The sequence below is a fragment of the Anguilla anguilla genome, chromosome 15 (genome assembly GCF_013347855.1).
Source record: "Anguilla anguilla isolate fAngAng1 chromosome 15, fAngAng1.pri, whole genome shotgun sequence".
NCBI lineage: Eukaryota > Metazoa > Chordata > Actinopteri > Anguilliformes > Anguillidae > Anguilla > Anguilla anguilla.
In genome coordinates, this window is record NC_049215.1 from 32,847,723 (window position 1) to 32,872,736 (window position 25,014).

General features: G+C 44.8%; 1 protein-coding gene across 10 annotated transcripts in view; it reads left to right on the forward strand.

Moving 5' to 3' along the window:
• Window positions 1–6,369: 6,369 nt before the first annotated feature.
• The window catches only part of mcf2la (mcf.2 cell line derived transforming sequence-like a), a 57,953-nt gene continuing 39,308 nt past the window's right edge, over window positions 6,370–25,014 (forward strand). For 4 of the 10 annotated variants that reach the window (XM_035393659.1, XM_035393662.1, XM_035393666.1 and 1 more), the window contains exons 1-2: window positions 10,269–10,833; window positions 24,583–24,666. In XM_035393659.1, the coding sequence (XP_035249550.1) occupies window positions 10,707–10,833; window positions 24,583–24,666 (211 nt within the window). In that variant the 5' untranslated portion in view covers window positions 10,269–10,706. Of the gene's footprint in view, window positions 6,762–10,265; window positions 10,834–19,213; window positions 19,440–21,783; window positions 21,917–24,582; window positions 24,667–25,014 lie in introns of those variants that run through there. The other 6 variants (XM_035393661.1, XM_035393668.1, XM_035393660.1 and 3 more) reach the window with 6 other exon arrangements.

Below are 25,014 nucleotides of genomic sequence, written 5' to 3' on the forward strand. Positions count from 1 at the left end.
GAGAGGAGAGGAAGCGACTGTGAACACAAGAGGGGCTCCGGTTTCACTGCCTGCTGAGGACCACCCGTGTGCGATTGGGGATCCGTTCATACACTAAACCTGATATCTGTGCTGTCCAGTTTCTTCCGTAGTACGTTTATTTTGAGCGTGGCTGAGTGAAAGGTACATAACGGTATTTTAATATAATTTTAAAAGTGTGTGGAAAATGTGATCATGTAAAAGTATTTAATTGAATCGTCGCCCTTTGTTTTGTGTGCGCTAATGGCGAAGTGCGTTTGTGTCTGTCCTGAAAGGGGTTTTGGTGAAGTTGGGAGATGTGTGTGTGTGTGTGTGGGTGATGGGGAAGGCCATGCTTTTGGACAAGTATTTTACACCCTGGAAATGCCAAGAACTGTAGTTAAAATGGACCAAGTTGTGATTTATTCATCACCTCTGTGGTATTTTCACCGAAAGAAATTTCAGTTCATTTTCAACTGTTGAAGCCTAAGCTTAACTGAGAAGGGAAATGCTTGAGTGAGTGTGACTGACTGACTGACTGACCGACTGTCTGATAATCTCTGCACTTTGGCCGCATGGACAATAAAAAACATGATAGTTCAAAAACACAGCCATTGCTTCCGTGGTTGCTTTCATTTCTAGGACGCTGCTGGTCTTTGACCTTACAGGTTTGAGTTGCTGGGAGACCTGAGCGGACACAAACAGGTGGACGTGTGGCATGGGCATGCGAGGGTCCGACAAAATTCATTTTAAGGTGGCGAATTTTGACATTGAGGTCACACACCATTTTGCTTCGGACAGTCCTTAACCCAGAGGTGGGCAACGAGGGCCCGAATCCGTTTCTGGTTTTCGTGCCAACCTCTGGCCTTAATTACTCAATCAGCCCTTCATTTTTACGTCACCTGACGGTCATGATAAGCGCAGGAACGACAGACGAACACTGTTCTCGTGTCCCAGAATGAAACGTGTATCTGTGATCGGATCTACGAGTGAACCAGCGCTGTTGCATGCAGCGAATCGGCTCATTTAGCCGGGGTAATCGGTGGAAACAGAAACGTGCACGCACACCGGCTCTCCAGGCACGGAATCGCCTGCCATTGCCTTAACCTGGAACTGGACTTGTAACCGAAAGGTCGCAGGTTTGATTCCCGGGTAGGGCACTGCTGTTGTACCCTTGAGCAAGGTACTTTACCGAAATTGCTTGCAGTATATATATCCAGCTGTATAAATGGATACAATGTAAAATGCTATGTAAAAAAAGTTGTGTAAGTCGCTCTGGATAAGAGCGTTTGCTAAATGCCTGTAATGTAATGTAACCTATTAAAATTTTAAATGGCTTGATCGGATGTTTCATTCAGGCCTTCTGTTGAGGGTAGGGAGGATCATGTGTTGTAACTGAGAGTTATATTGCCTGCTCGCATTTTTGAGAATTTTTCAAAAGACTACTGTGGAAGGCCATGTAGGCCGAGTTTTTCGTGCCCAAATAAGTCAGAGTTTTAGCAGTTTAAACGGTAAGTTAGCCTATTTCAAAAGCGGAATTTAAGAATAGAGCCCTTGAAAGAACAAAAATGGAAATGGGTCTACAGTATTTTGGATTAAAAATGCATCTTGACGGGGTGCTCTTCTCTCTGTAACCATAGGGTGGCAGTGTTTTCTCATTTATCCTTGTCGACCTTCACTGAAACTGATGAGATGAAATGGGACACTGTTTGTATAGCAATACTGTCCTTGGTGGTTTTGTGGTTGTTTGGTCTTTAGTCGTCATTTTTCTCCAGTTTTTATTACTGTTTTGTGTTCTGTGTTTGTTGAATTTATCACCCCCTAGTTCTTTGTTCTATTATTGCAATTTAACCAATTTTGTTGTCTGTTTCATGGCTAATGTTATATCGTTATGTGTTTGCATAGAGCAGGCCATACTGTACCCTGTTTTACATACGTGGGTAACGGAGAAAATCTGATTAGTTTGTTGACATTTTTGGGACAAACCCAGGATTTTTGGAGTTTCACAAAGTGAGGCCACAGTGTCTTAAGCCCAGACCTGTAGATCAGGTTTAAGCTTGAGTTAGCTGAATTACACATAGCCTATATAAGCTACCTGGTGAAATCGCACACCAACAGCAGAAGTAAATGCACCGTTTGCAATACGTTCTTTCCGGGGGAAGGACCTATAATTGTAAGAAGAACATTTGGAAGGGGACAAGAAGAACATCTTTCATTCAGAAAATCCAAAGTGCAGAACGATTCGTATATGAGGACAGGAATGAAAGCAAACAAAAGCAAGCAAAACTGGATCCACGATTACAAAATACATACAGTAGTAAAAATGAGGACATCAAGATAGGGCAGGGAGGTAGACATAATAAGAAGAAAGAAAACGAGAAACATCAAAGTCACAGAAGTGGATAATATCAGCGAAGCCACAGTGCGCCGAGCTATCAGGAGAGCGTGCTTTGCATTCTGAAGGCGTGTCAGTGTGTTAATCACTATTTCCTGGTTGTGCACTACTGGGTGAACACTATTACACACGGTTTCTCTACAGATATGATATCATTTGCACGTTGGTAATATTTACACAATCTCTAATGAATGTTTTTATAGCGTTGTTTGCAGACGTCCTCCCTCCTTCCTGTAGCACCACCAGCTGAATTGGAACCTCTCCTGAGACCTGCTAAAAATAACTTGCATGTTACATATTCGGGACTGGGGGGGGGGGTAGGGGGGAGGCACGGTGGTGCAGTGGGGTAGCACTGTCTCTTCAGAGCACCGAAGGTCATTGGTTTGAATCCCGGCCTGGGCCTCTGTGTGGAGCTCTCCCTGTGTCCGCCCCGCAACCCTGACCAGGATAAGCAGGTATAGATAATGGATGGATGGATGGATGGATGGATGGATATTCATGATTGTAAATGTCATTGATTGTAATTACACTGAATCTGCCATTTTATTGCAGCCTGGCTGGGAGGTAGGCACAGAACCCCCCACCCCCTCCCTATCCTATCCTTTCCTTTATTTTAGTGGGGGGTGTCATGTTTCACCCCTATTTTGTAATCGCGATCCATCAATTATTTATTGTCATTTAAATCATTTTGATCAAATCTACATAAAGCAGAGCAACCTAGTGACCCAGAATTAACTTATTCTTTATTCTCTAATCTGAACCAATATCAGATGATAGAAAAAAAAAAAAACATTCTCGATGCCCAGATCTTTAACGTTTTCAAAAAACATTAAGCGATTGCTGTCGATTGAAGTCCAAATGGGCACAGTTGTGAATTCCAGAATCTTTTAGTAGAGCCCATGCTGGATATGTTCAATTAATAGATAAATAAATAAATAAATAAAATCATTTTTATAATTTTTATTGTATTTATACATATTCCTATACGAGCTCTTTCTCTCTGGGAGAAAGATCTGAATGTAGAGATAACAGAGGGCATGCGGGAGAATGCTATAAAAAAAAAAAAACCCCAAAAACTATTTGTAATTATACAAAAGTGATTCAGTTAAAATAAAATGTTTATGTTTATAGTTTGTATATGTATACAAATGTTTATAAGAAAAGACTTTGTGAGATGCATTACTGACTGGGTGCCTTCTATTGCAACATGGTATTACATAGTAATGGAAATATGTGCTTTTATTTCATTTAAACTCCTTTATTGCACTCCAAAATGTGTTTGAAATAAAGCGTGGAAACTTCTTGCATATATTGACGCAGGCCTAGCTGCCATAATAACCAGAGACTTTACATAATGCATATACCATGCAGGCCTGAGCCCCTTATAGTGATGTATATTACAGTCTCTTTCTGCTAGAACTATGTGCCTGCAAAATAAATTAATGTGATGTTGAGCTTAGCTGGTTTTTGGCCTAATGCTTTTGGCCTGTACTATGCATGTTGAGGGTTGACTCCCCGCTCTACAACTAATGGGATTTCAAAATTGACCAATTGGGGGAAGTACAATTTCTAAAAAAATCTCAGAAACTGTAAGACTAAATGAAACGAGACTAAAGACTCATCTCTTCAGGCTGCACCTCTCCCCACCCCTCCCTAGCCTATAGTTTAGCTCAATGTACCTAGTTAGGCTAATGCGATCACGTTAGTTTTTATTTGGCAGGATTGTTTTTGTCTGATTAGGCAAATGTGATTTCAGTGCTAGTTTGTACTTGGCAGGATTGTTTGTTTGTCTGCTGAACAGGTTACCCTACAGGGTTGGAGTCCTGATCTATGTGGCCACTTCTGGCACTACGATCTTTACTTCACTCTAGTGTGTTTCTTTTGCACCTCTGCACCTTGAACTAATGCACTTGTTGTACGTCGCTCTGGATAAGAGCGTCTGCTAAATGCCTGTAATGTAATGTAATGAAAAAAAAAAGCTACACTTGATGGAGGAATAGATACACTATATGACCAAAGGTATCTGGACACCCCTTGGTCTGGGGCTTGTTTTTTATGGTTTGGGCTAGGCCCCTTCGTTTCCGTGAAGGCAAATCTTAATGCAATGACATTTGAGGCGATTCTGTGCTTCCACCTTTATGGCAACAGTTCTGGGAAGACCCTGTCCTGTTTCTCCATGACAATGCCCCCGGGCACACCGCAAAGGTCCTTATAAAAATGGTTTTGTCAAGATTGGTGTGTAAGAACATGACTAGCCTGCACAGAGCCCTGAACTCAACCCCATCCAACACCTTTGGGATCAGTTGCAAAGCCAACTGCAAACCAGGCCCGACTGTTCTTCTTGCTGAATAGAAGCAAATCCCTGCATCAATGCTCCAACATCAAATATAAAGCCTTTCCAGAAGAGTGTAGGTTGTTATAGCTGCAAAGGGTGGACCAACTCCATATTAATGCCCATAATTTTAGGAAATAGTTTGGAGGAAATTATTCCAAGTGGGTGTGGCACATGGCACAATGGCTTGTAAATTCAAAGGTGTGTGGCCGATTGCTACAAAGCTATGCTTGTCAGACACGCCATTTGCAATTTATCTGTTGAATTTCATCCCCTGGCAACTGCCTAGAAACTGTGTCAGATGACACAGAGTGGTCACACTGCATTATCTTCAGGAAACGCAGCCCTGTAGTTAGTGTTGTTCTCAGAACAGCTAGGATCTTGTGGGGCCTGTTTTCATTGAAATTACTCCTGTGAACAATAATGGAAGTGGACATTATTTAGGTTACTTTACATCACTCGTAATTTAATAGCTTGATTTGCATTTGCACTTGTAGTTGTTAACATTTAGTGTTTAATTGTGACACTGAGACCTTCAAATCAGGAATTCCAGGAATTCAAATCAGGAATTCAAATCAGGAATTCCAGGAATTCCAGGAGTACCAGTGATGAGACGATACCCATCAGAAGCCTTCAGAAAAAAAATCACACTTACAAACAAAGGCATAATCCATCTGTCCCCTTTTTTCCTTGCCTTGGCCAGTTTCAAACTGAATATTACAGACTGTAAACACTCCATTCCGAGTGTTTACAGTCTGTAATATTCAGTTTGAAACTGGCCAAGGCAAGGAAAAAAGGGGACAGATGGATTATGCCTTTGTTTGTAAGTGTGATTTTTTTTCTGAAGGCTTCTGATGGGTATTTTCCCTGTAATTGAATGCTGTACCTCATAAATTGAGTTAGGTATTAATTAAGATGTCTGTAATGAAATTTCACATCTTAAGAAATTGTTAGAAGTGTTTTAAGACCTGCTTGTTGGATGAAATTGAGTGATGAATGGTAATTGGCTATACTGATGCTTTAATGATAAAAAAAATGGTTACATATGCATTATGCTTTCATCCTATTGGTGTTCCTCACTGTGATGCTATAATAACAAAGAGCTTTCATCGCCCTTCTCTTCATTACGGGGACTGTGTCACCATGGAAACATCCTGATTCACCATTCCGAGACACACCAAGGTGACCACGCCCCCTCAGCCCACATGAAGCAGCATGACAGGCAGTGAGCTCAGCGAGCTTTCCCCTGTGGCCCCAGACTACAGGTACAGAAACGTGGGTGAGAGGGGGTGTGGCTGAATTTGGGTGAGTACAGGACTGGCCTTGGTGTGGAGCCAGCCCTCTGAAAGAGGCCGGGGGCTGTGTGGTCCTCTAATGAACCTTGACCTCTAACCTCAAGCCACTAGCTTATCCTCCTGACTGACAGTGCCTGGGTGGTGAGGCTTAGGGTTAATGAAGCTCGTGTGATTGCCCACTTTAACCCTGCTTCAGCGTTAAACTCCCTCGCCTGTGTGGAATATGAGCTTGTGTGTTTTATATGCATTTGTCTCTCTCTCTCTCTCTCTCTCTCTCTCTCTCTTTCTCTCTCTCTCTGTCTCTCTCTCTCTCCCTCTCCCTCTCTCTCTGTCTCATCCTTTCTCACCGGGAGAGTGTGCATTCGTGCAGTTGTCCACGCTGGCGTGTGTGTGTGTGTGTGTGACTGTCTGCGCTCTGTACGTGTGTTAGCAGCTACCTCCTCCTCCTCCTGCTCCTGCTCCTCCTCCTCCTGTTCCTCCATACATCGGTCTGTCAGCGGGAAGCCAGTGCTCTGCAGTGCCGTGTGTGGTGCCTGTGTCCGTCGCCAAGGCAGCAGCAGCATCAGCAGCGAGGTTCCTGCGTCCATCGCCACGGCAGCAGCAGTATCAGCAGCGGCAGCGGCAGCGGCGTCGCTCCCTTCCTCTTCCTCGCTCCCCTGCAGGACGATGCTCTGGACGCGGGCGGAGGAGATGTCTCTGGAGCGGCTGAAACAGAGGCTGGGGATCGTCGGCCGCCGTGTCGGTAGGGCGAACTGCCGGCTTTTTTTTTCTTCTTTTTTTTTCCTTTTCTTTTTTTTTTGTCTCGCGACGAAAACACTGCGTGTTATAGCACCGCATGCCCTTGGAAAGGTACCCTGCCAGGGTTCCATTAGATTTCATTAGAGGAGAACCCTGTCAGGGTTCCGTTAGATTTCGTTAAAAAGCGCCCAGCCAGGGGTTCCGTCCGTGTCATTAAGCAGCCCGTCTGATCTGTAACCATCCGATGCCTGATATCCTGATTTTGGGACATTAACGGTGCCTTTTTCATGTTCGCTGAGGTGGACGGGAATGTTGAATGCGTCAGGGATTTTTATCCTCGGAATGTGCGGGTCCGTGGGTCGTAATCTGTGGGTAATCTGTAATTCAGAAAATAGGGGGTCAAATTTGTCTTGTTCTGTCAGGTTGACACACAGTCCCCCCCTCCCCTAATTAAGCCGCGGCTGAATTAACTCAGACGCATCGTTAGCGTGATCAGCCTGCCCTGGGATCACGGCATTACCCCCCGCTGCGTGTTTAATTACAGACGCGGCTGGTTGATCCTGGCTTTGTGAGGCGCTCTGGTCAGTAAATGTCCCGGCACTGCAGCGATGCCTCTGTGCAGCGCAGTGCCGATGTGCATCCGTGTCCGTGCTTCAAGCCAACATTCACCACTGCGTGTCTTCTCGGCCTTTTACCCGTTTTTTAGTAATCTAAAAACTGATTCCTGCCACAGTTACCGTTCAATTACACACACAGACACACACACGCACACGCACACACACACGCTCACGCTCGTCTTGCTTCCTTTCTTGCCATTGCTGACAAATGCGCGCATGCGATCGCGAAGGCGTTTGTTCTGAGGCCCGAGGCCAGTTCCACAAAACACCCAAAAAACATTGCGCATTAAGTGCTTCCACTTGCGATCTTACTGTAATGTGTACTTTCCCCTCACCCTTAGCATCGCGCTTCTGAACGTCGCATCAGACGTTCTCAAATAGATTCCTTTGGTAAGGAAAAAATACTCGAGTCATTCGCCACATCCCAGCCGAGGACATGATTAGAATGTGTCACCGACTGTTGCCGAGGCAACGGAATGACTGAACGTAACGTCCAGTTAGACTACTGGGCTGCGTCCAGTTCAGATCGAAATCGACTCAGTAATATACGACGGTGGGCCTAATTGGACTGAAGAGCAAAAGCTTGTCCTCCTAGACGAGTTTTTCCTATGGAAACATATTTTACGAAGTATATACAACCCCAAAATAACATCCAATCTGAAACAGAAAATGTGGCAAAAAGTTAGGACACAGTAAACTCTTGCAATTTTGCCATTGAACAAACTAAAGAAACACCCTGGTCATTATTAGGCTGTGATTATACCTCTTCTGTGAATAGGTTGATTAATGAACTGATAAATCAGTCTATTTAGCCTATCACTAGCAAAAACATAGTGCTCTGTGGGCATAATTGATGTGGCTAGGAAAATAAATTACATTAATGGAGTGATCATTTTTCCTGTTATCATACTGCTCCTGGTGTTCTGGGGCTTGGATATACACATGGGTCACATTTATAACACCACACATTCAGGGGCACGTCCAGATCCCTCTGGAGGAAGTCGCTCTGTGGATCACTCATCTCTCCACACCGTGGATCTGTCAACTTTAAACTCTGTGGATCTGTGAACTCCCCACACTGTGGATCTGTGAATTCTCCACTCGGTGGATCTGTGAATTCTCCACTCCGTGAATCTGTCAACTCTCCACACCGTGGTTCCTCAACTCTCCACCCTGTGGATCTGTGAACTCTCTGATCAAAGGCTGGATGGAGTCAGTGCTCTATTGGCTATAAGAGTGAAGCAGTTCTGTGTGGAAATGATCCACGTCCAGTTTGTCAGACAGGGAATAAATGGAAAGCCAGTCAAATCTATTATGTTTAATTAGCTATGGGTTTGTTACAGTGCCCATAGGGTTTTCTTTGTTGCAAATACTTTAGTTCGAGATATTCTAATGTTCCTCAGTGAATATGAACTCAACCACTCTCAATTCTTAAATAAAGCTGCTTTTACCGCTACCTTAATTGTTTCTCATTTTTCTTTGCAAAGTCTGTTTCGGCAACACATAACCGATTTTAAGGTGTTCCTTGGTAATTAAAAAGATTTTTACAGGTGTAAAACTGTAAAAAGTATTTAAACATGTTTCCTAAGGATAAGACCCTTAAGGTAAATATTTCCTTAAGGTAAAGCCATGTAGGAAGTCATTTTCAGGAAAATCTGAAACTAAAGCGCTTTTTGCTACTGGCCCCCTGGCTTTTGCTGCATTGATGCATTGCTGCTCTGCTGTCCTGATGCACTACTGCACGAATGCATTGCTGCGCTGATCCGCCCCCCCCCCCCTCCTCCCCCCGCCCGTCTGCTTCCCAGCCGCCTTCAGATATGAGCTATAAATAAAATAGGAGGAATGTGGGACATCGCTTTAATGAGCGATTACTCTCAGTCTGGCTGCAGAGGGGAGGCTCGCTCCAGGTCCAGGTCTTTGCTCGCGTTTCCCCTCGCCTTTCCGAACAGTTTCACGATGTCATGTGACCTCAGTGGTGTCTTTGCACAATGCCACACTTCACATCCGTGTGGGAGATCCTGAGATGTGTGTCTACTGTCTCGTTAGCTTTCTGATTTCTAAATTCAATAGGCTTGCACCGAGATCTAGACTCGGATGATAGCTGACGTGGAGGCCAGTGGAGGGAGGTGACGAGGTCACAGCTGAGCCTGGGGAGGGTGTAGATCATGATTACAATCAACAATCGTGATCATAGTGTCATGTAGATTATTCACCATCCGACTCTGATATACTGAATACGGTGTACTGGTTTATTTACGGACGCCATAATTGTTTGTTTGCTTTTTCCAGGCGTGAGAGTGTGAGCAGTAGATGGGAGGTACATTTATGTAATTTAACCAATCAATGCAGTCAACCAATCAAAGCAGAGGATGCTGGGATAAAAGGAAGTGTAACGCCTTCCCAAAATGGCCTATTCAGCTTGAAGTGTAAGAAACTCACTGGGTTTATGTATTTAAGAACTGTATTGCCATATTTTCCCTTTAAAACCCTTATCGACATTTTTGTTGACCGTGGAATAATATAAAATAGCTGAAAGTTACTATATTAGGGGACTTTTAAACAGGTCTGTAAAGCTCTTCACTCTGAAAATATTGACAGGTGTCAGGTTGAACATTCCTGCTTTTTGCACTCACAGATACTGAGCACCTAATTTTGCTTCTGGAATAACAGAGCACGTGAACTGCCAGTACCATACCCCCCCACCCCCCACCCCACAAGTTTATAACCTCAAACGTGCTGCCGGTTGGTTCGATAGCGGCCGTTATCAGCACATGCCCCAGGAACTCAAAGGTCATTGGAGGAGGAGGAGGAGGAGAGGCAAGCCGAATCCAAACAAAGAGAGAGGTGCACAGGAACGCGCTGTCATTTACGGTGAAGATCAGATAGAAAAGTTGCTTTTTAACGCCCGGTTACAAATGGTGTCTTTGTGCTCATTTTGGAGATTGGCAGACAGGGCAGCTGCGGAGCCTGACAGGTAAATGAGATCAAACAGGGGGGAGAAGCAGAGTCCGGTTACCTGAGAGCGTGGGCAGGTAGCTGGGGGCTGCCTGGAGGGGAGAGGAACAGGGGGGCACACCTGTGCTCAGGAGCCGTTACCTGAGCCAGAAACAGGAAATGATCCCTTAGACAGGAAGTAATCCCTCGGAGATAAAACTGCAGGTTGTAGGAGGAGCAGGTTGTGTGCTGAGAGAGAGATAGAGAGAGAGAGAGAGAGAGAGAGAGACGGGTGGAGGTAGAGGTACAGAAGGACAGCGGGACGCAGAGAGAGAAAGATAGAGATGCAGAGAGAGAGAGGGAATTAAAGTTAGAGCGCAGTAGGGAGGTGTGGAGAAATGGAGACGAGATGGAGGGATGAGGGGTGCTTACAGCCCATGGCTGGTGGCTGGGGGCATGTACGGATTCCTCTGGAGGAGGTGAAGAGCTATTACAGATTCTCCCAGCAGTGCCACTGTCTACAGAGTGAGTACATGTGTGTGTGTGTATATGTGTATGTGTTTTTAATCTGTCTGTCTAGGAGACTGTGTTTTTCTATTTTTCAGCATTGCTATTCATTTGGAAACTGCAGGCGTCATGCACTTCATGCAATGCATTTTCCACAGTGGGGGATTCTCACTGAGCACGTTGTGCTTGCACGCGGTTGTAGGGAAATTAGATTCTTCAGTCCCTCTCATTTCCAAGGCAAATCGGTTTGATCTGCTGAACCTCTCTGTCATGATGTGCTCAGTCTCAGTGGAAGTGTGTCCGTGCGCAAGGTGTGTGTGTGTGTGTGTGTGTGATGTGCCCAGTTTACCAAAGCACACTACTGAGAACTGCTAAAGCTTTTAAACAACGCTGCAAGTGGACATCAGTGTGAGCAGAGTTTGATGAGTGGTCCAGTGTAACTGGTTTAGTGTAACTGGGTTTTGTGTAACTGTGCCAGTGAACTGGTCCAGTGTAACTGGTTTAGTGTAACTGTGCCACAGTAACTGGTCTAGTGTAACTGTACCAGTGTAACTGGGCTGTGTGTAACTGGTTTAGTGTAACTGTGTTAGTGTGACTGGTCTAGTATAACTGGGTCTAGTGTAACTGTGCTAGTGTAACTGGTCTAGTATAACTGGGTCTAGTATAACTGTACTAGTGTAACTGGTCTAGTATAACTGGGTCTATTGTAACTGGTCTAGTATAACTGGGTCTAGTGTAACTGTGCTAGTGTAACTGGTCTAGTATAACTGGGTCTAGTATAACTGGGTCTAGTGTAACTGTGCTAGTGTGACTGGTCTAGTATAACTGGGTCTAGTGTAACTGTGCTAGTGTGACTGGTCTAGTATAACTGGGTCTAGTGTAACTGGTCTAGTATAACTGGGTCTAGTGTAACTGTGCTAGTGTAACTGGTCTAGTATAACTGGGTCTAGTGTAACTGGTCTAGTATAACTGGGTCTAGTGTAACTGTGCTAGTGTAACTGGTCTAGTATAACTGGGTCTAGTGTAACTGTGCTAGAGTGACTGGTCTAGTGTAACTGTGCTAGTGTAACTGGTCTAGTATAACTGGGTCTAGTGTAACTGTGCTAGTGTGACTGGTCTAGTATAACTGGGTCTAGTGTAACTGTGCTAGTGTGACTGGTCTAGTGTAACTGTGCTAGTGTAACTGGTCTAGTATAACTGGGTCTAGTGTAACTGTGCTAGTGTAACTGGTCTAGTATAACTGGGTCTAGTGTGACTGGTCTAGTGTAACTGTGCTAGTGTGACTGGTCTAGTATAACTGGGTCTAGTGTAACTGTGCTAGTGTGACTGGTCTAGTGTAACTGTGCTAGTGTGACTGGTCTAGTATAACTGGGTCTAGTGTAACTGTGCTAGTGTGACTGGTCTAGTATAACTGTGCTAGTGTAACTGTGCTAGTGTGACTGGTCTAGTATAACTGGGTCTAGTGTAACTGTGCTGGGGTGCTGTGCTGAATCGCTGATGGTGTTGGTGAAGCTCTCTGGAAGCAAATGTGAATCAGCCTGTATTTCCAGCCGAGCGCTTTATTGAGCCTCTGTTGGTATCCAGTACAAGGGTTATTTTTGTCCTTATCATCTATTGCTTGGCATGCAGGACACTAAAGAGATATTTCTGTACTCTTCGGTATCCAGAAGCTTGTTGTTCTCAGAGTGGGGAAAAAACATTTGAAATGATAATGAATTTGTTCAGATGTGATGCTGGTAATAAAGTGTTTGCCAATGTTATTTTCAAAACCGATGAAAGATATTTGACATATTTACATGCATATGGGACCTGCTAGGATGTGTTTTTTCTGTGAACGTGTCACTTACAGATCTGCAGAGTACATATGTTTTCCTTCTTATAAACTCCAGAAGCAAAATTACATCCATGTAATTGTAATCATTTGGGATTCATCAACACTGAGGTGATGACTGAACTCCTTAGTCTTGACCCAGATCTAGGACAAGGTCCTCTTTCCTGCATAAGAGTTTCCCTAGCATGGTGGAGTTCCTCTGGCATTGTAGAGTTACATTACATTACATTACATTACAGGCATTTAGCAGACGCTCTTATCCAGAGCGACTTACACAACTTTTACATAGCATTTTACATTGTATCCATTTATACAGCTGGATATATACTGAAGCAATTTCGGTTAAGTACCTTGCTCAAGGGTACAACGGCAGTGTCCTACCCGGGAATCGAACCTGTGACCTTTCGGTTACAAGCCCAGTTCCTTACCCACTGTGCTACACTCCGTCCGAGTTCCCCTAGCACTGTAGAGTTCATCTAACACGGTGGACTTCCCCTAGCATTGAGGAGATGATCTAACATGGTGGACTTCCCCTAGCATTGTGGAGATGATCTAACATGGTGGAGTTCCCCTAACATTGTGGAGTTCACATGGCATGATAGATTTCCCTTGGCATAGTAGATTTCCCTTGGCATGGCAGAGTTCCCCTGGCATGGTCACCCAGATGGCTACACGCTTACCCCGAGACCTGTCTTCTGGCTGCTCCTCCCAGCATTAAAAATGGGCAAAGCAGCAGCCAGAGACGTTTCCCTCTTGCCAGCTGTGTGTGGAAGGTGGCGGGCGGGCGGGCGGGCGTAGGGGCACTCCTCTCTGCAAACAGTGATGCTGTCTGCAGTTAAGAGGAAATGCGCAGTCGCACACAGTAAAAACAGGCTATTTAATCTCAGGCTGGAACACACTGTGAAAACAGAAACGGTGTTTGTGTGTTTGCAGATAGATTTTTTTGGTAACGCTTCCGTTTACATTCCCCTAAGTACTACGCATTTGTCAGATAAATACGTTGTAAGGACAGCACATAGCCGAATAATTACCACTGATAAGATGGGTAAATACTAAGAAACTAAATCTGAAATGTTTAGAAAGACATCTTCTGCTGCCTATCAATTCAAATGGCTGCCTTGTTGTTATGAAAGATTTTGGCTGGTTACAGCATGAGTGAAATTTATACTTCTTAGGAATTTATATAATAGCTAATACCTTCTTGAAAACACCCCTATGTATTTCCTAGGAAGTACACAGTTACACTTCGGTTATGACCAAGCTACGTCTTCGATAACTAAAATAGTCACTTGAATTGATAGTCAATAGAGGAAGTGTTTAAGTTCCTTAGTATTTATTTTTTTTAACCAGTGGTAGTTACCCAATTATGTGCTATTATTACCACGTGTTTACCTGGTAAATACATACTAGAGGAATTTTCTTGTTCAAAGAATATAACACAGGGTAACATTTTTAAAGGGGGAGTGTGTGGCTTGGGACAGTTAATGCCTAATGTCTTGCATTCTATAAAGTGGCACGTGTCTGTCACAGGAAATGACCATAGTCCAGAGTCTAGCGATCTTCCTCCAAGGCAGCATTTGTATTTACTTTTGGATTTTGGTCTCTGAAATGGCACTCTTTCTTTTAACTGTTTTGGGCAATAATAAGGAGGATTCTGCTTGAATTCCAGAACTGAATGATATCTCACCATTTCGAATTTAGCTCTTATTCTGCTTATTTACAAGATGCTCTTATGCACAGCTTGTGAACATTACATGTATTTTTTTTACGACTGGACATTTTTACTGAAGTAAAATACTGCTGTACTTCTGCGAAGGAAGTGTTACAGTTTCCTTCTTTAGTCCCTTCACTGCCATATCGGGTTAATTTGCGTTCATTCCGTTTTTTTCAATCAGTCCGGTTGCACAAGATACCATTTGAAAGTGTTAAAACTCACGGTTCAATCTCTATAAACTATTTTGTGGTGCCAGTGTTTTAGTGATAATGTGTGGTGGCAAAACACAGTTGGGGGGGGGTCCTCACTTTAGATGTGTTTCGGAAATCCACTGACGACATGAATCACTGTAAAGTCTGTGTTTTTATCACGGTTAGGATCATACAAACAAAATTCACTGTAATTTGTAGTCCAAGAAATTATCTTTGTTGTTGTGTTATAAACATGCCAAAGGTATTGTGTATATATGAATGTTATTATCTCCTTTGTGATCCCATTTTATATTAGTGAGCATCTAAATACATTCTCAAAATATATCTATTACTATTCTGTATGCTTACAAATAAGAAGTAGGCCTATTTTTGAATGGACCTCAATAAATGGTATCATAGACTAGCTAGCTAATGTAATTATTTTCTGCAAACTCCCAAGGGTTACCTTTCAGAAGAGACCAGGATTATGCCTGTAGTCAAAAGGGTTCAAGAAATAGCAAAAATTTTATTTTGGGTATGCCATTTTGATTGTTTAAAAGAAAGGGGCAATACAGAAGGGATTAAAATTACGGGAAGTTAGATCATGCAAAAATGAAACTGCCGGCTTAGGGGATCTTTTTGCATATGACCCAAGTTGTTTCCTATTGGAGGTTTTTTTTTTTTGTTTGTTTGGGACGACCGTGGTCTCAGTGCCACTTGTCAGCTGACTCATCCCTGAAATCTGGAGGCGTGCAGCTTGGCCTCATGCTGGTTTGCCTGTGCCTTGGCAGTTGGGGGGGTCTGTACCCAGGGGTTCGATGGCAAGATTCTCTGTGAGTGGTAAAGCCTTGTGGTGTCAACAAGCTGTGGGAAGGCCCTCTTTGGTCTCCGCCCATCCCACCGAAAACTCCCCGCCTGATATCCAATCCCACCCACCTCAAAGTGGGCTTTATGAATGTATCCAACATGGGGGGGGGAGTCGGGGGGGGGGAGGGGTGGGGGGGCGGTGGTGGTCGGGTGGGGTGGGATAAGTAGCCATGAAAAGGAGCCATTGATCCCCTACACAAAGAGATTGGAATAGAGACCTGCTTGAAACCCACCCCCCCCCCCTTCCCCACCCTCCCCCCGACAACACACACAATGGTAACCTGTCACCATGGATACCGTGTGAAAATTCCAGAAGTCTTCCAAAACCAAAACCCAAGAATGCTTTTGATTGGTCAGTGGACTTGTGCACTCCGGGCACGACCAATATCAGCACCTGAAACTCAGGTCATGATGAACTTGTGGATTAACAAAGGATGTCTCTCTCTATCTGCGGTGTTGCTCGTGATACTCTCCCACCCTGTCGCACGGAGGGCTTATGGGTATTATTCACCAGTCAGCACTGACTGACTTTTAACTGCCGGCGTCTGAATCGCACAAACATTCTCTTAATTTCTGTAAATCCAGCCCCAGTTTTTAGTGGATGATTTAAAAAATTTTAAAAATAATTTATGACTAGTAATGTTCCTACCTTTCATGCTGTGTTGAGGAATTTCATGTACAAATGTATGTGTCGGTTAATCGATTCAAAAAATGTAATCATAATGGCTTTAACTGAGCTACACAAAGTGACACAAGGTATTCCTCTTGTTATTGGAAACACTGGAACAAATGTCTGTATGTGTTTTAATCACTGTGGACTTGTGTACTGCCATGATTTTGTACATATGTATGTATTGTTGTCTTATGTGTTTTATTTTATTACTTTTACTTCTATTATTTTTCTCACTGCTATGGACCTATGTGTCTGAAATAAAGTTAGATTGAATTGAAATTGAATATATATATATATATATATATATATATATATTACATTACATTACATTACAGGCAATTAGCAGACGCTCTTATCCAGAGCGACGTACAACAAGTCCATTAGTTCAAGGTGCAGAGGTGCAAAAGAAACACACTATATATATATATATATATATATATATATATATATATATTCACAACATTTATCATAGTCACTGTTCACTATAGTCTAGCTTTAGCTTTAATAGTATAGCTTTAATGGATTTGTGTTAGAAACGGACAGACGGGTCCTTCACTGGTGTGAGATGGGGCATCACCCTCCCCAGACTTCTCTCTTTCCCCTGGCGTCTCCTTCATACGAATGCACTGCAGTGCAAATGCTCAATCGGTTAAAAACACATTTTGTTTCTGTTTCAGACTAGTGCTAAGGGAAATTTGTCAACATGGAACAGAATACCGTATTTTCATTTTATGTCAAAAAATCATTGGGCAGATTTTATAGCTGGGGAATGGGGAATTTCAAACTGTAGAGTACAGATCTCAATCAGTACAGAATTGCGCACTCTTGATTTTTTTTTCCCTCTTGTGAGCCAGTTTGCTGTCAACACTGAAACTGAGACTGTTGTTTGAAATGCTGTTGGTGTTTAGTGGCATTTTGGGTGCCTGCATGTTGTTGAGGGAGCACAGTTACTCCTTGGCTTTTGGTCAAACGGGACCCCTAAGTACCCCTACGATAACTAGCCCATCCTGAGGTCTTTGGTAAAAGAGCAGGGATGATCAGCACCCCCAAAAACGCCCCTGCAACCGATGGAAAGACTCTTATTTTCACACTTTCATGAAGAAGAGCACAATAAGCCCCTTGTTTGGGAGTTTCTGTTTCACTGAAAGGGAGGCGACTGTATGCTTCCCTATTTTCATACACAAATAGAACGTATGCAATGGAAGACTTGTTTATCATAGAGAAATGGAATGTTTAGCTTGGCATGTGAAAGATCAAGTGATGTGTGGATCAGATTAGGAAATGTTCTCCCAGACCCCAGCCAATGTTTCACTTCCCCTCCCTGGGAATTTTATGTAAAATATTAATTTTTTTTTATATTAATCATTAATATGAATAGAGTTCGAGTTCATGAATTCAAGTATGAAACCATTCAAGGCACCAAATCTGTTTGCTGTACCTGAAGATTACATATATCTGAAGATTAAATATTAAATGTGTTGATCTTACACAGAGCACTGGTGTGAAATGCCATTTTGGCTCCTACGTTTCCCTCCTTACTACTTGATATGTGTTCCTCCTGCGCGGCACTGTGGGTGTGGTGTTGACTTTTCGGTTGCAGTAATGCATCCCTGTATTCAGAGGCTGGGAATCGCACCTCGGCGTGTGAGAATGCTACTGTTGTGCCCCCTCCCATCCCCCCCCCCCACCCCCATTATGAGCTGCTTCCTTCTGGGACAGGAAAGGGAACGTGCTTCACAGACGTATCAGGGGCTAGAGGGGGGGGGGGGCGATGGCAATTTGAAGTGGTTGGTGTTGAGTTTTTTTGCGGGTGCAGTAACAGCACCCCCCAGGGCTCAGCCTGTCACCTGATAGGCTGCCTGTACGGAAAAGGGCCCCTGCTGGGGCTTTGTGAGGGACAACAGGATTGGACGTCTCCTTCATCTCCCTCCGATCACTGGCACAAGACACAGCGTCCGGTCAGCACCGCTTTTTGTTTGTGTGTGTGTGTGTGTGTGTGTGTTTGCATGTGACTGTGTGTGTGTGTGTGTGTGTGTGTGTTTGCATGTGACTGTGTGTGTGTGTGTGTGTGTGTGTGTCTGTGTGTGTGTGCGTGCACTAGCCTGCCTGAACCGGCTCTATCTACCTGACGGTTTCTGGAACATTCTGCCTTGTACCTGTGTCAGGGAGTCCTGCTATCCTCCTGGGGGGCCTAGCGGGGGGGGGGGGGTGCTGAGAGAAAGCAGGCATGGGGGGGGGGGGGGGGTGTGTAGCCAGGTAAGAATGAGAGGTAAGCCCTACATGATGCCCCCTTACTCTGCACAGCTCTCAAGACACAGAAGTGTGTGTGTGTGTGTGTGTGTGTGCGTGTGTGTGTGTGTATGCGTGTGCATCATTGAATATGTGTGTATGTGTATTTGTGTGTGTGTGTGTGTGTGTGTGTGTATGCCTGAACATTACAAAAGCAGGTAAGGCTTAAATTTTTCAGACGGTGAATGTGAGTGAGCCCTGAATATATTTCAGCTGAATACTAAGAGGACTGCATTTGCATCTGTGTGCTGCGGTTGGTTGGTGTCGTTGGAGACGGTGATGTAAGAGGTGCCGAACTCTGAGGTGCCGAACAGAAGCAGTCTGTTTCCTGTGCGACAGAATGGGACAGATGCATCTGCGTTTAAAAAAAAAAAAAAAAAAAAACCTGTATAGCTGTCCTCCGTTTTGCCTGCCTTTGCCTTGTCCTGTGTGAACGGCAGTTTCGGTGACAGTGTTGTTTGTCTGGTTAAGAGATGTAAGAGCAGCACGCTGCTCCCCTCTGTTTCGTTTCGGTGCAGGTCCGCGCTGTTTGCTCTCCACGAAGCGCCTCGGGGCTCTGCGCAGGGCTCATAGTAAAAGCAAACAAATAAAGCAAACTCTCTCTCACTTTCTCCCAATCCCTCCTCTCCCTCCTCTCCCTCCCTCTCTCTCTCTCTCCCTCTCTCTCTCCCCCCACTCTCTCTCTCACACACACATTATCTCGCTCTCTCTCTCTCCCTCCCTCTCTTTCTCTCACACACATTATCTCTCTCTCTCTCTCTCTCTCCCCCCCCCCCCCCGCTCCCTCCCTCAGGAGTTTATTTGCTCTACTCGGTGGGAATGTTCAACAGTGGCCACAGCGCGCGTGTGCGCGTGTGCGTGTGTGTGTGTCCTTTCTGGGCGTGTGTTTGTGTGATTCTCATCAGTGGCACATCCTGTATTTATAGTTTGCTATGGAAATTGAGTCAGTTCAGTTGACGGGACGGGCTACGTGAGCAGAGCGCTTCTGCACTTGGGACGCTGACCATGACCGGACCCGACTCGGCCGGGGACAGAGACCACACGAAAACAGGCACGGTAGTACGTAGACGATGTCACGCATGGTTACCCTGGCGTGTAGACATGCTCGTCTTCCTGACCTGAGTGTGGAGCCATTTCTTGTCTTATCTGAATTTAACTGAGTAATGTCTCAGGAGCTGCTGCTGTGGCTTGATAGCTGATCTCCTGCTATTGGCTAACTGTGAGTTTAGTGTGTGCTTCTGTAGTATATGAGTTTAATTTAGATGTGTAATGTATGAGTTTGCAGTTTAATGTGTGGATGTGCAGTGCATTATTTTACAGTTTAATGTGTAATGTATGAGTTTACAGTTTAATGTGTAGATGTGTAATGTATGAGTTTGCAGTTTAATGTGTAGATGTGTAATGTATGAGTTTGCAGTTTAATGTGTAGATGTGCAGTGCATTATTTTACAGTTTAATGTGTAGATGTGTAATGTATGAGTTTACAGTTTAATGTGTAGATGTGTAATGTATGAGTTTGCAGTTTAATGTGTAGATGTGTAATGTATGAGTTTGCAGTTTAATGTGTGGATGTGCAGTGCATTATTTTACAGTTTAATGTGTAGATGTGTAATGTATGAGTTTACAGTTTAATGTGTAGATGTGTAATGTATGAGTTTGCAGTTTAATGTGTAGATGTGTGATGTATGAGTTTACAGTTTAATGTGTAGATGTGTAATGTATGATTTTGCAGTTTAATGTGTAGATGTGTGATGTATGAGTTTACAGTTTAATGTGTGGATGTGCAGTGCATTATTTTACAGCTTAATGTGTAGATGTGTTATGTATGAGTTTGCAGTTTAATGTGTAGATGTGTAATGTATGAGTTTGCAGTTTAATGTGTAGATGTTTAATGTATGAGTTTACAGTTTAATGTGTGGATGTGCAGTGCATTATTTTACAGTTTAACGTGTAGATGTGCTGTGTATGCTTTGCCAGTTTAATATGTGGACAAGCAGTGAATTAGTTTGCAGTTTGAAGTGCTGACGTGCAGTGTATGAGTTTACAGTTTAATGTGCAGTGTATACATTTGAATTTTAATATGTAGACATGCAGTGCCTCAGTTTGCAGTTTAATGTGTGCATGTGCAGTGTATAAGTTTGCAGTTTAATGTGCTTATGTGCACTGTCAGAGTTTGCATGTTAATGTGTGGATGTGCAGTGCATTAGTTTGCATAGAGTTTAATGTGCAGATCTGCAATGTATGAGTTCACAGTTTAATGTGCAGTATATGACTTTGCTGTTTAACACTTGCAGTGTATGAGTTTACAGTGTAATATGTGCATGCACAGTGTATGAGTTTACAGTGTAATATGTGCATGCACAGTGTATGAGTTTACAGTGTAATATGTGCATGCACAGTGTATGAGTTTACAGTGTAATATGTGCATGCAGTGTATGAGTTCGAAGTTTAATATGTGCAATACTTGCATACACAGTTTATGAGTTTGCAGTTTAATCTGTGCATGCAGTGTATGAGTTTGCAGTTTAATCTGTGCATGCACAGTGTATGAGTTTGCAGTTTAATGTGTGTATGCACAGTGTGTGAATTTGCAGTTTAATATGTGCATGCACAGTGTATGAGTTTGCAGATTAAGATGTGCATGCACAGTGTATACTTTGCAAAGGCACAGGGGCTCTTTGGGTCTGCAGCCAACTCCAGCAACACACTTGTCAAGTGCTTTTCAATGCTGCTTTAGCTTGGGGGGCAAGGGGGGGGGGGGGTTCCCAAAACTGTGAGGAAAATGCAGTTCCATGGCCCAAAACCTGCTGGCAGTTTAGCCGTCTCCTGGAATGTCCGTGAAGCTAGCATCCAATTTTATAATTCTCTCCAGCTTCACCACTTGTGGAGTTTCAGAGAAGGTCGGTTTACATGGTCATGGCATAGAGTATTCAGACTGGGAGGACTAGTGTGGTCAAAGATTATTCTGGGAGGGCTTGTTTCCTGTTTGAGTTCAGGCACTGTCAAAAGACAAGGGGGGGGGGGGGGCGGTCAGATTAAGCTATTTCAGCAGGAAGGAGAGTCATGTCACCTGGGCTGTGTGTGTGCGTGCGCTCGTGTGTGTGTGCATGTGTGGGCGTGGGTCTGTGGGTGTATGTGTGAATGTGTGAATGTGTGCGCATGTGCGCATGTGTGTGTGCGTGTGTGTGCATGTGTGGGTCTGTGGGTGTGTGTGTGGGTGTGTGAATGTGTGCGCATGTGTGCATGTGTGTGTGCGTGTGTGGGTCTGTGGGTGTGAGTGTGTGCATGTGTTCATGTGTGGGTCTGTGTGTATGTGTGTGGGTGTGGGTGTGGGTGTGGTTTTGAGGGTGTAGGTGTGTGCATGTGTTCATGTGTGGGTCTGTGTGTGTGTGGGTGTGGGTCTATGTGTCTGTGTGTGCACTAAACACAAATGAAGATGGACTTCATTGAGGTGGCATACGAGCCCCCTGGGACTGCTTCAGGATTGGACCTTAACCCTGGAGCTTACTGACATAGGGCCCCGCTCTGGCCTACAGGTGCCTCCTTCCAGAGTCTACCGGAGTCATTTCACCTTATGTATACTTTATGTTTGCGCATCTCGGTTGCATAACTGTACCGGGGTGCTTCTTTTGGGAGTGTTGTTCTAAAGAGGGGAAGGAGACCAGATTGAAACTGAATAGAACACATTTATTTAATTTCATGATTAACTGCAGTAGCTCTGGTGGAGGCTCATGGGGCTTTTAATCCCTCTGTGCAATTGCACTTTGACCTTTCTGTTCCCGGTTGTGTTTCTGAGAAGTTCGATCAGCAAAGTCTGAGTGCTGTAGTTCCCCACTGCACTCGCGTTTCCGCGAGGCTGTTCTTTAGATCAGCAAGCCTGCAGTCAGACAGCGGCTTCAGCTCCTTCCTCCTCCGTCCAAACACGCGCTCTGTGCTCTTCCTGTCTGGTCAACAACTCTCCCTTATTGCAAAATCAAAGTGGATTGTTCTGCTTCAGTGGGATGACGCAACTTCACCAGTACCCTGGGACTATGGTGAAGTCCATGCATCACATCTTTTCAGAAGACGGAATGTTGGTCTTGTACTTATCTGCCTCTGTCCTGACGGTGACTCACTGAATTCAACGAGGGGGGTTTAAGATGATTGGTTCTTGGCCGTTTTCATGTTTTGTGTCATTGTGACCCCCTGAGTGACATCAACATGCAGTCAGAGAAGAGGGAAGTTAGCTACACCTTGGCTGACCCACTTCCAGCCTTATCCCAACACCTCCTCACAGCACCTCCTCCCAGCCTTATCCCAGCACCCCCTTCCAGCCATCTCATAGCACATCCTCACTGTACATTTGCCCAGCACCTCCTCACAGCCTTATCCCAGCACCTCCTCCTAGCTTTCACCCAGCACTTCCTCCCAGCCATCTCCTAGCACCTCCTCCCAGCTCATTCGCTCAGCACCTCCTCCCAGCCTTATCCCAGTGCCATCTACCAGCACCTCCTCCCAGCACATTCACTCAGCACCTCCTCCCAGCCATATCCCAGTGCTATCTCCCAGCCTTATCCCAGTGGCATCTACCAGCACCTCCTCCTAGCACATTCACTCAGCACCTCCTCCCAGCCATGTCCCAGTGCTATCTCCCAGCACCTCCTCCCAGCCTTATCCCAGTGCCATCTACCAGCACCTCCTCCTAGCACATTCACTCAGCACCTCCTCCCGGCCATACCCCAGTGCTATCTCCCAGCACCTCCACCCAGCCTTATCCCAGCACCTCCTCCTCCCTTTGAATTCTATTGGCAATTTGCTTGCTGATAGCAGCTATTTAAAGGAAAGGTTTCTCTGCAGTGATTGACACATCAGTCACACCCAGCTTAGTTCAGTTCGCTTCCCGTAGGTCACTCTGAATAAGAGCATTGGTATAAATGACTGCACTGTACAATGTTCTATTTTTTTGTAATTGTCTGAATCCATTTCAGGTCTTCGTGACCTAGTTCTGTTCAAGAGTGGAGTTCTTGGTTTGAATCCCCAACCCAATCACCAGTGAGCACAGGCCGTTGTTTTTTGAAGGAATAAACTGCACAGAGAAATCATTTGATAACATAAGTATAAAATGTGTGCCTTTGTGTGCATGGGCCTCCTGTACTGAACGTCACGGGGGGTAAGGGGGCGTACTGTCGGTGGGTTCTGTTTGTCCTGAGGGAGGAGCCTAATCGCAATTTGAACTTTCTCCACTTCCTGTCTCCCTCACACAGTGAGCTGTACTGTATTTCTATACATGAACTTCCTTTAGAAAAATAGTCCTTTTCAATGGTACAGTTCAGAATTCTTTACACGAAAAGCATGCACAGAGCAGGATATTAAAACCTCGAATATTGCAGGGGCATTTAATTGATTTTATAGTCGTTATGTTTGTTCGTGGTTCACGTTTGTAGCTGTGGACATACGGATTGTACATAATATGCACATAGACAATGTATATAGACAATGCAATGCAGTATGTATATAGACATACACAGGACCACGTTCCAAATGACATAATGCTTTTGTTGTGGTATATCAGCCAAATTGTTGAGCAAAGGCACTTGAGGTAACCCCCCCCCCCCCCCCCCCCCCACGGTACCCCCTCAGTCCAGCTGCGGCCTGGTCTGCCCAGAGCTGCCTGAGAACATGGTACCTCTTAATAATCGGGATGCCCCCTTCCTGGTGCTTCCCAGCATGTGACACTATACACATTACTCTGATGCTGTTTACTCTGCTCACTGAGCTCCTGGTGGAAATAAACAATGCTCTTCATTCTTTCTTCATATGTTTCTATCTCTGGAAATGAACAAGGTCAAATTTTCTGGCTCATGGTATGATTAATGCCTTGGGTAGTAGTGTCTCAGAAGTGGGTCAGCCGCGTGTGTGCGTGTGTGTGTGTGTGCCCCTCGACAGAAGTGCGAAAGCGCTTCCTTCTCTGATGTGCTCCCTGGGTTATCCGATGGTTATACTGACCCCTTGGCCTCCTCCTGTGATGCACGTATTGACCACATGCTCTGACTCTGATACTTTGATGTCTCTGTTGACTGTTCTCTTTCTCTCTCTCTGATCTCTGTCTCTTTCTCTCTCTCACCCCTCTCTCTCTCTCTCTCTCTCTCTCTCTCCCCTCTCTCTCCCTCTCTCTCTCTCTCTCTCCCCTCTCTCCCTCTCTCTCTCTCTCTCTCTCTCACAGATGAGATCATGCAGAAGGACAGCAGCCCGCTCAGCGCTGCAGACATCGAGCCCGACCTCAGGAAGCGGTTTGCCTTCCTGTCAGGTGAGTCCGTCGCCCTCTCGGTCCCCCCTATTCCGCTCCGAACCCCGCTTCCCCTTCTTCCCTTCCTCCTTCCGCCTCTCCGCTGCCCGTCTGTCCTTCCCACCACGCGGCTGGAGGGGGAAGTGAAAATGGCCGCTGAGCCAAAATGAGGCTGTCCTTGCATTGACCCAAAGGGGGGGGGGGGCAAGGGGTGGGGGGTGGGGGGTGAGGGGGGGAGGGAGAAGAGCAGAAAGCAGAGAAAGAGTGTGTGCATAGCATCATTAGGGCAGTGCTGTAGTAGCGTGGTAGTCCGTGGGGTTCGTGATGCTGAGGTTGCAGGTTTGATTCTCAGGTGGGGCACTGTCATTG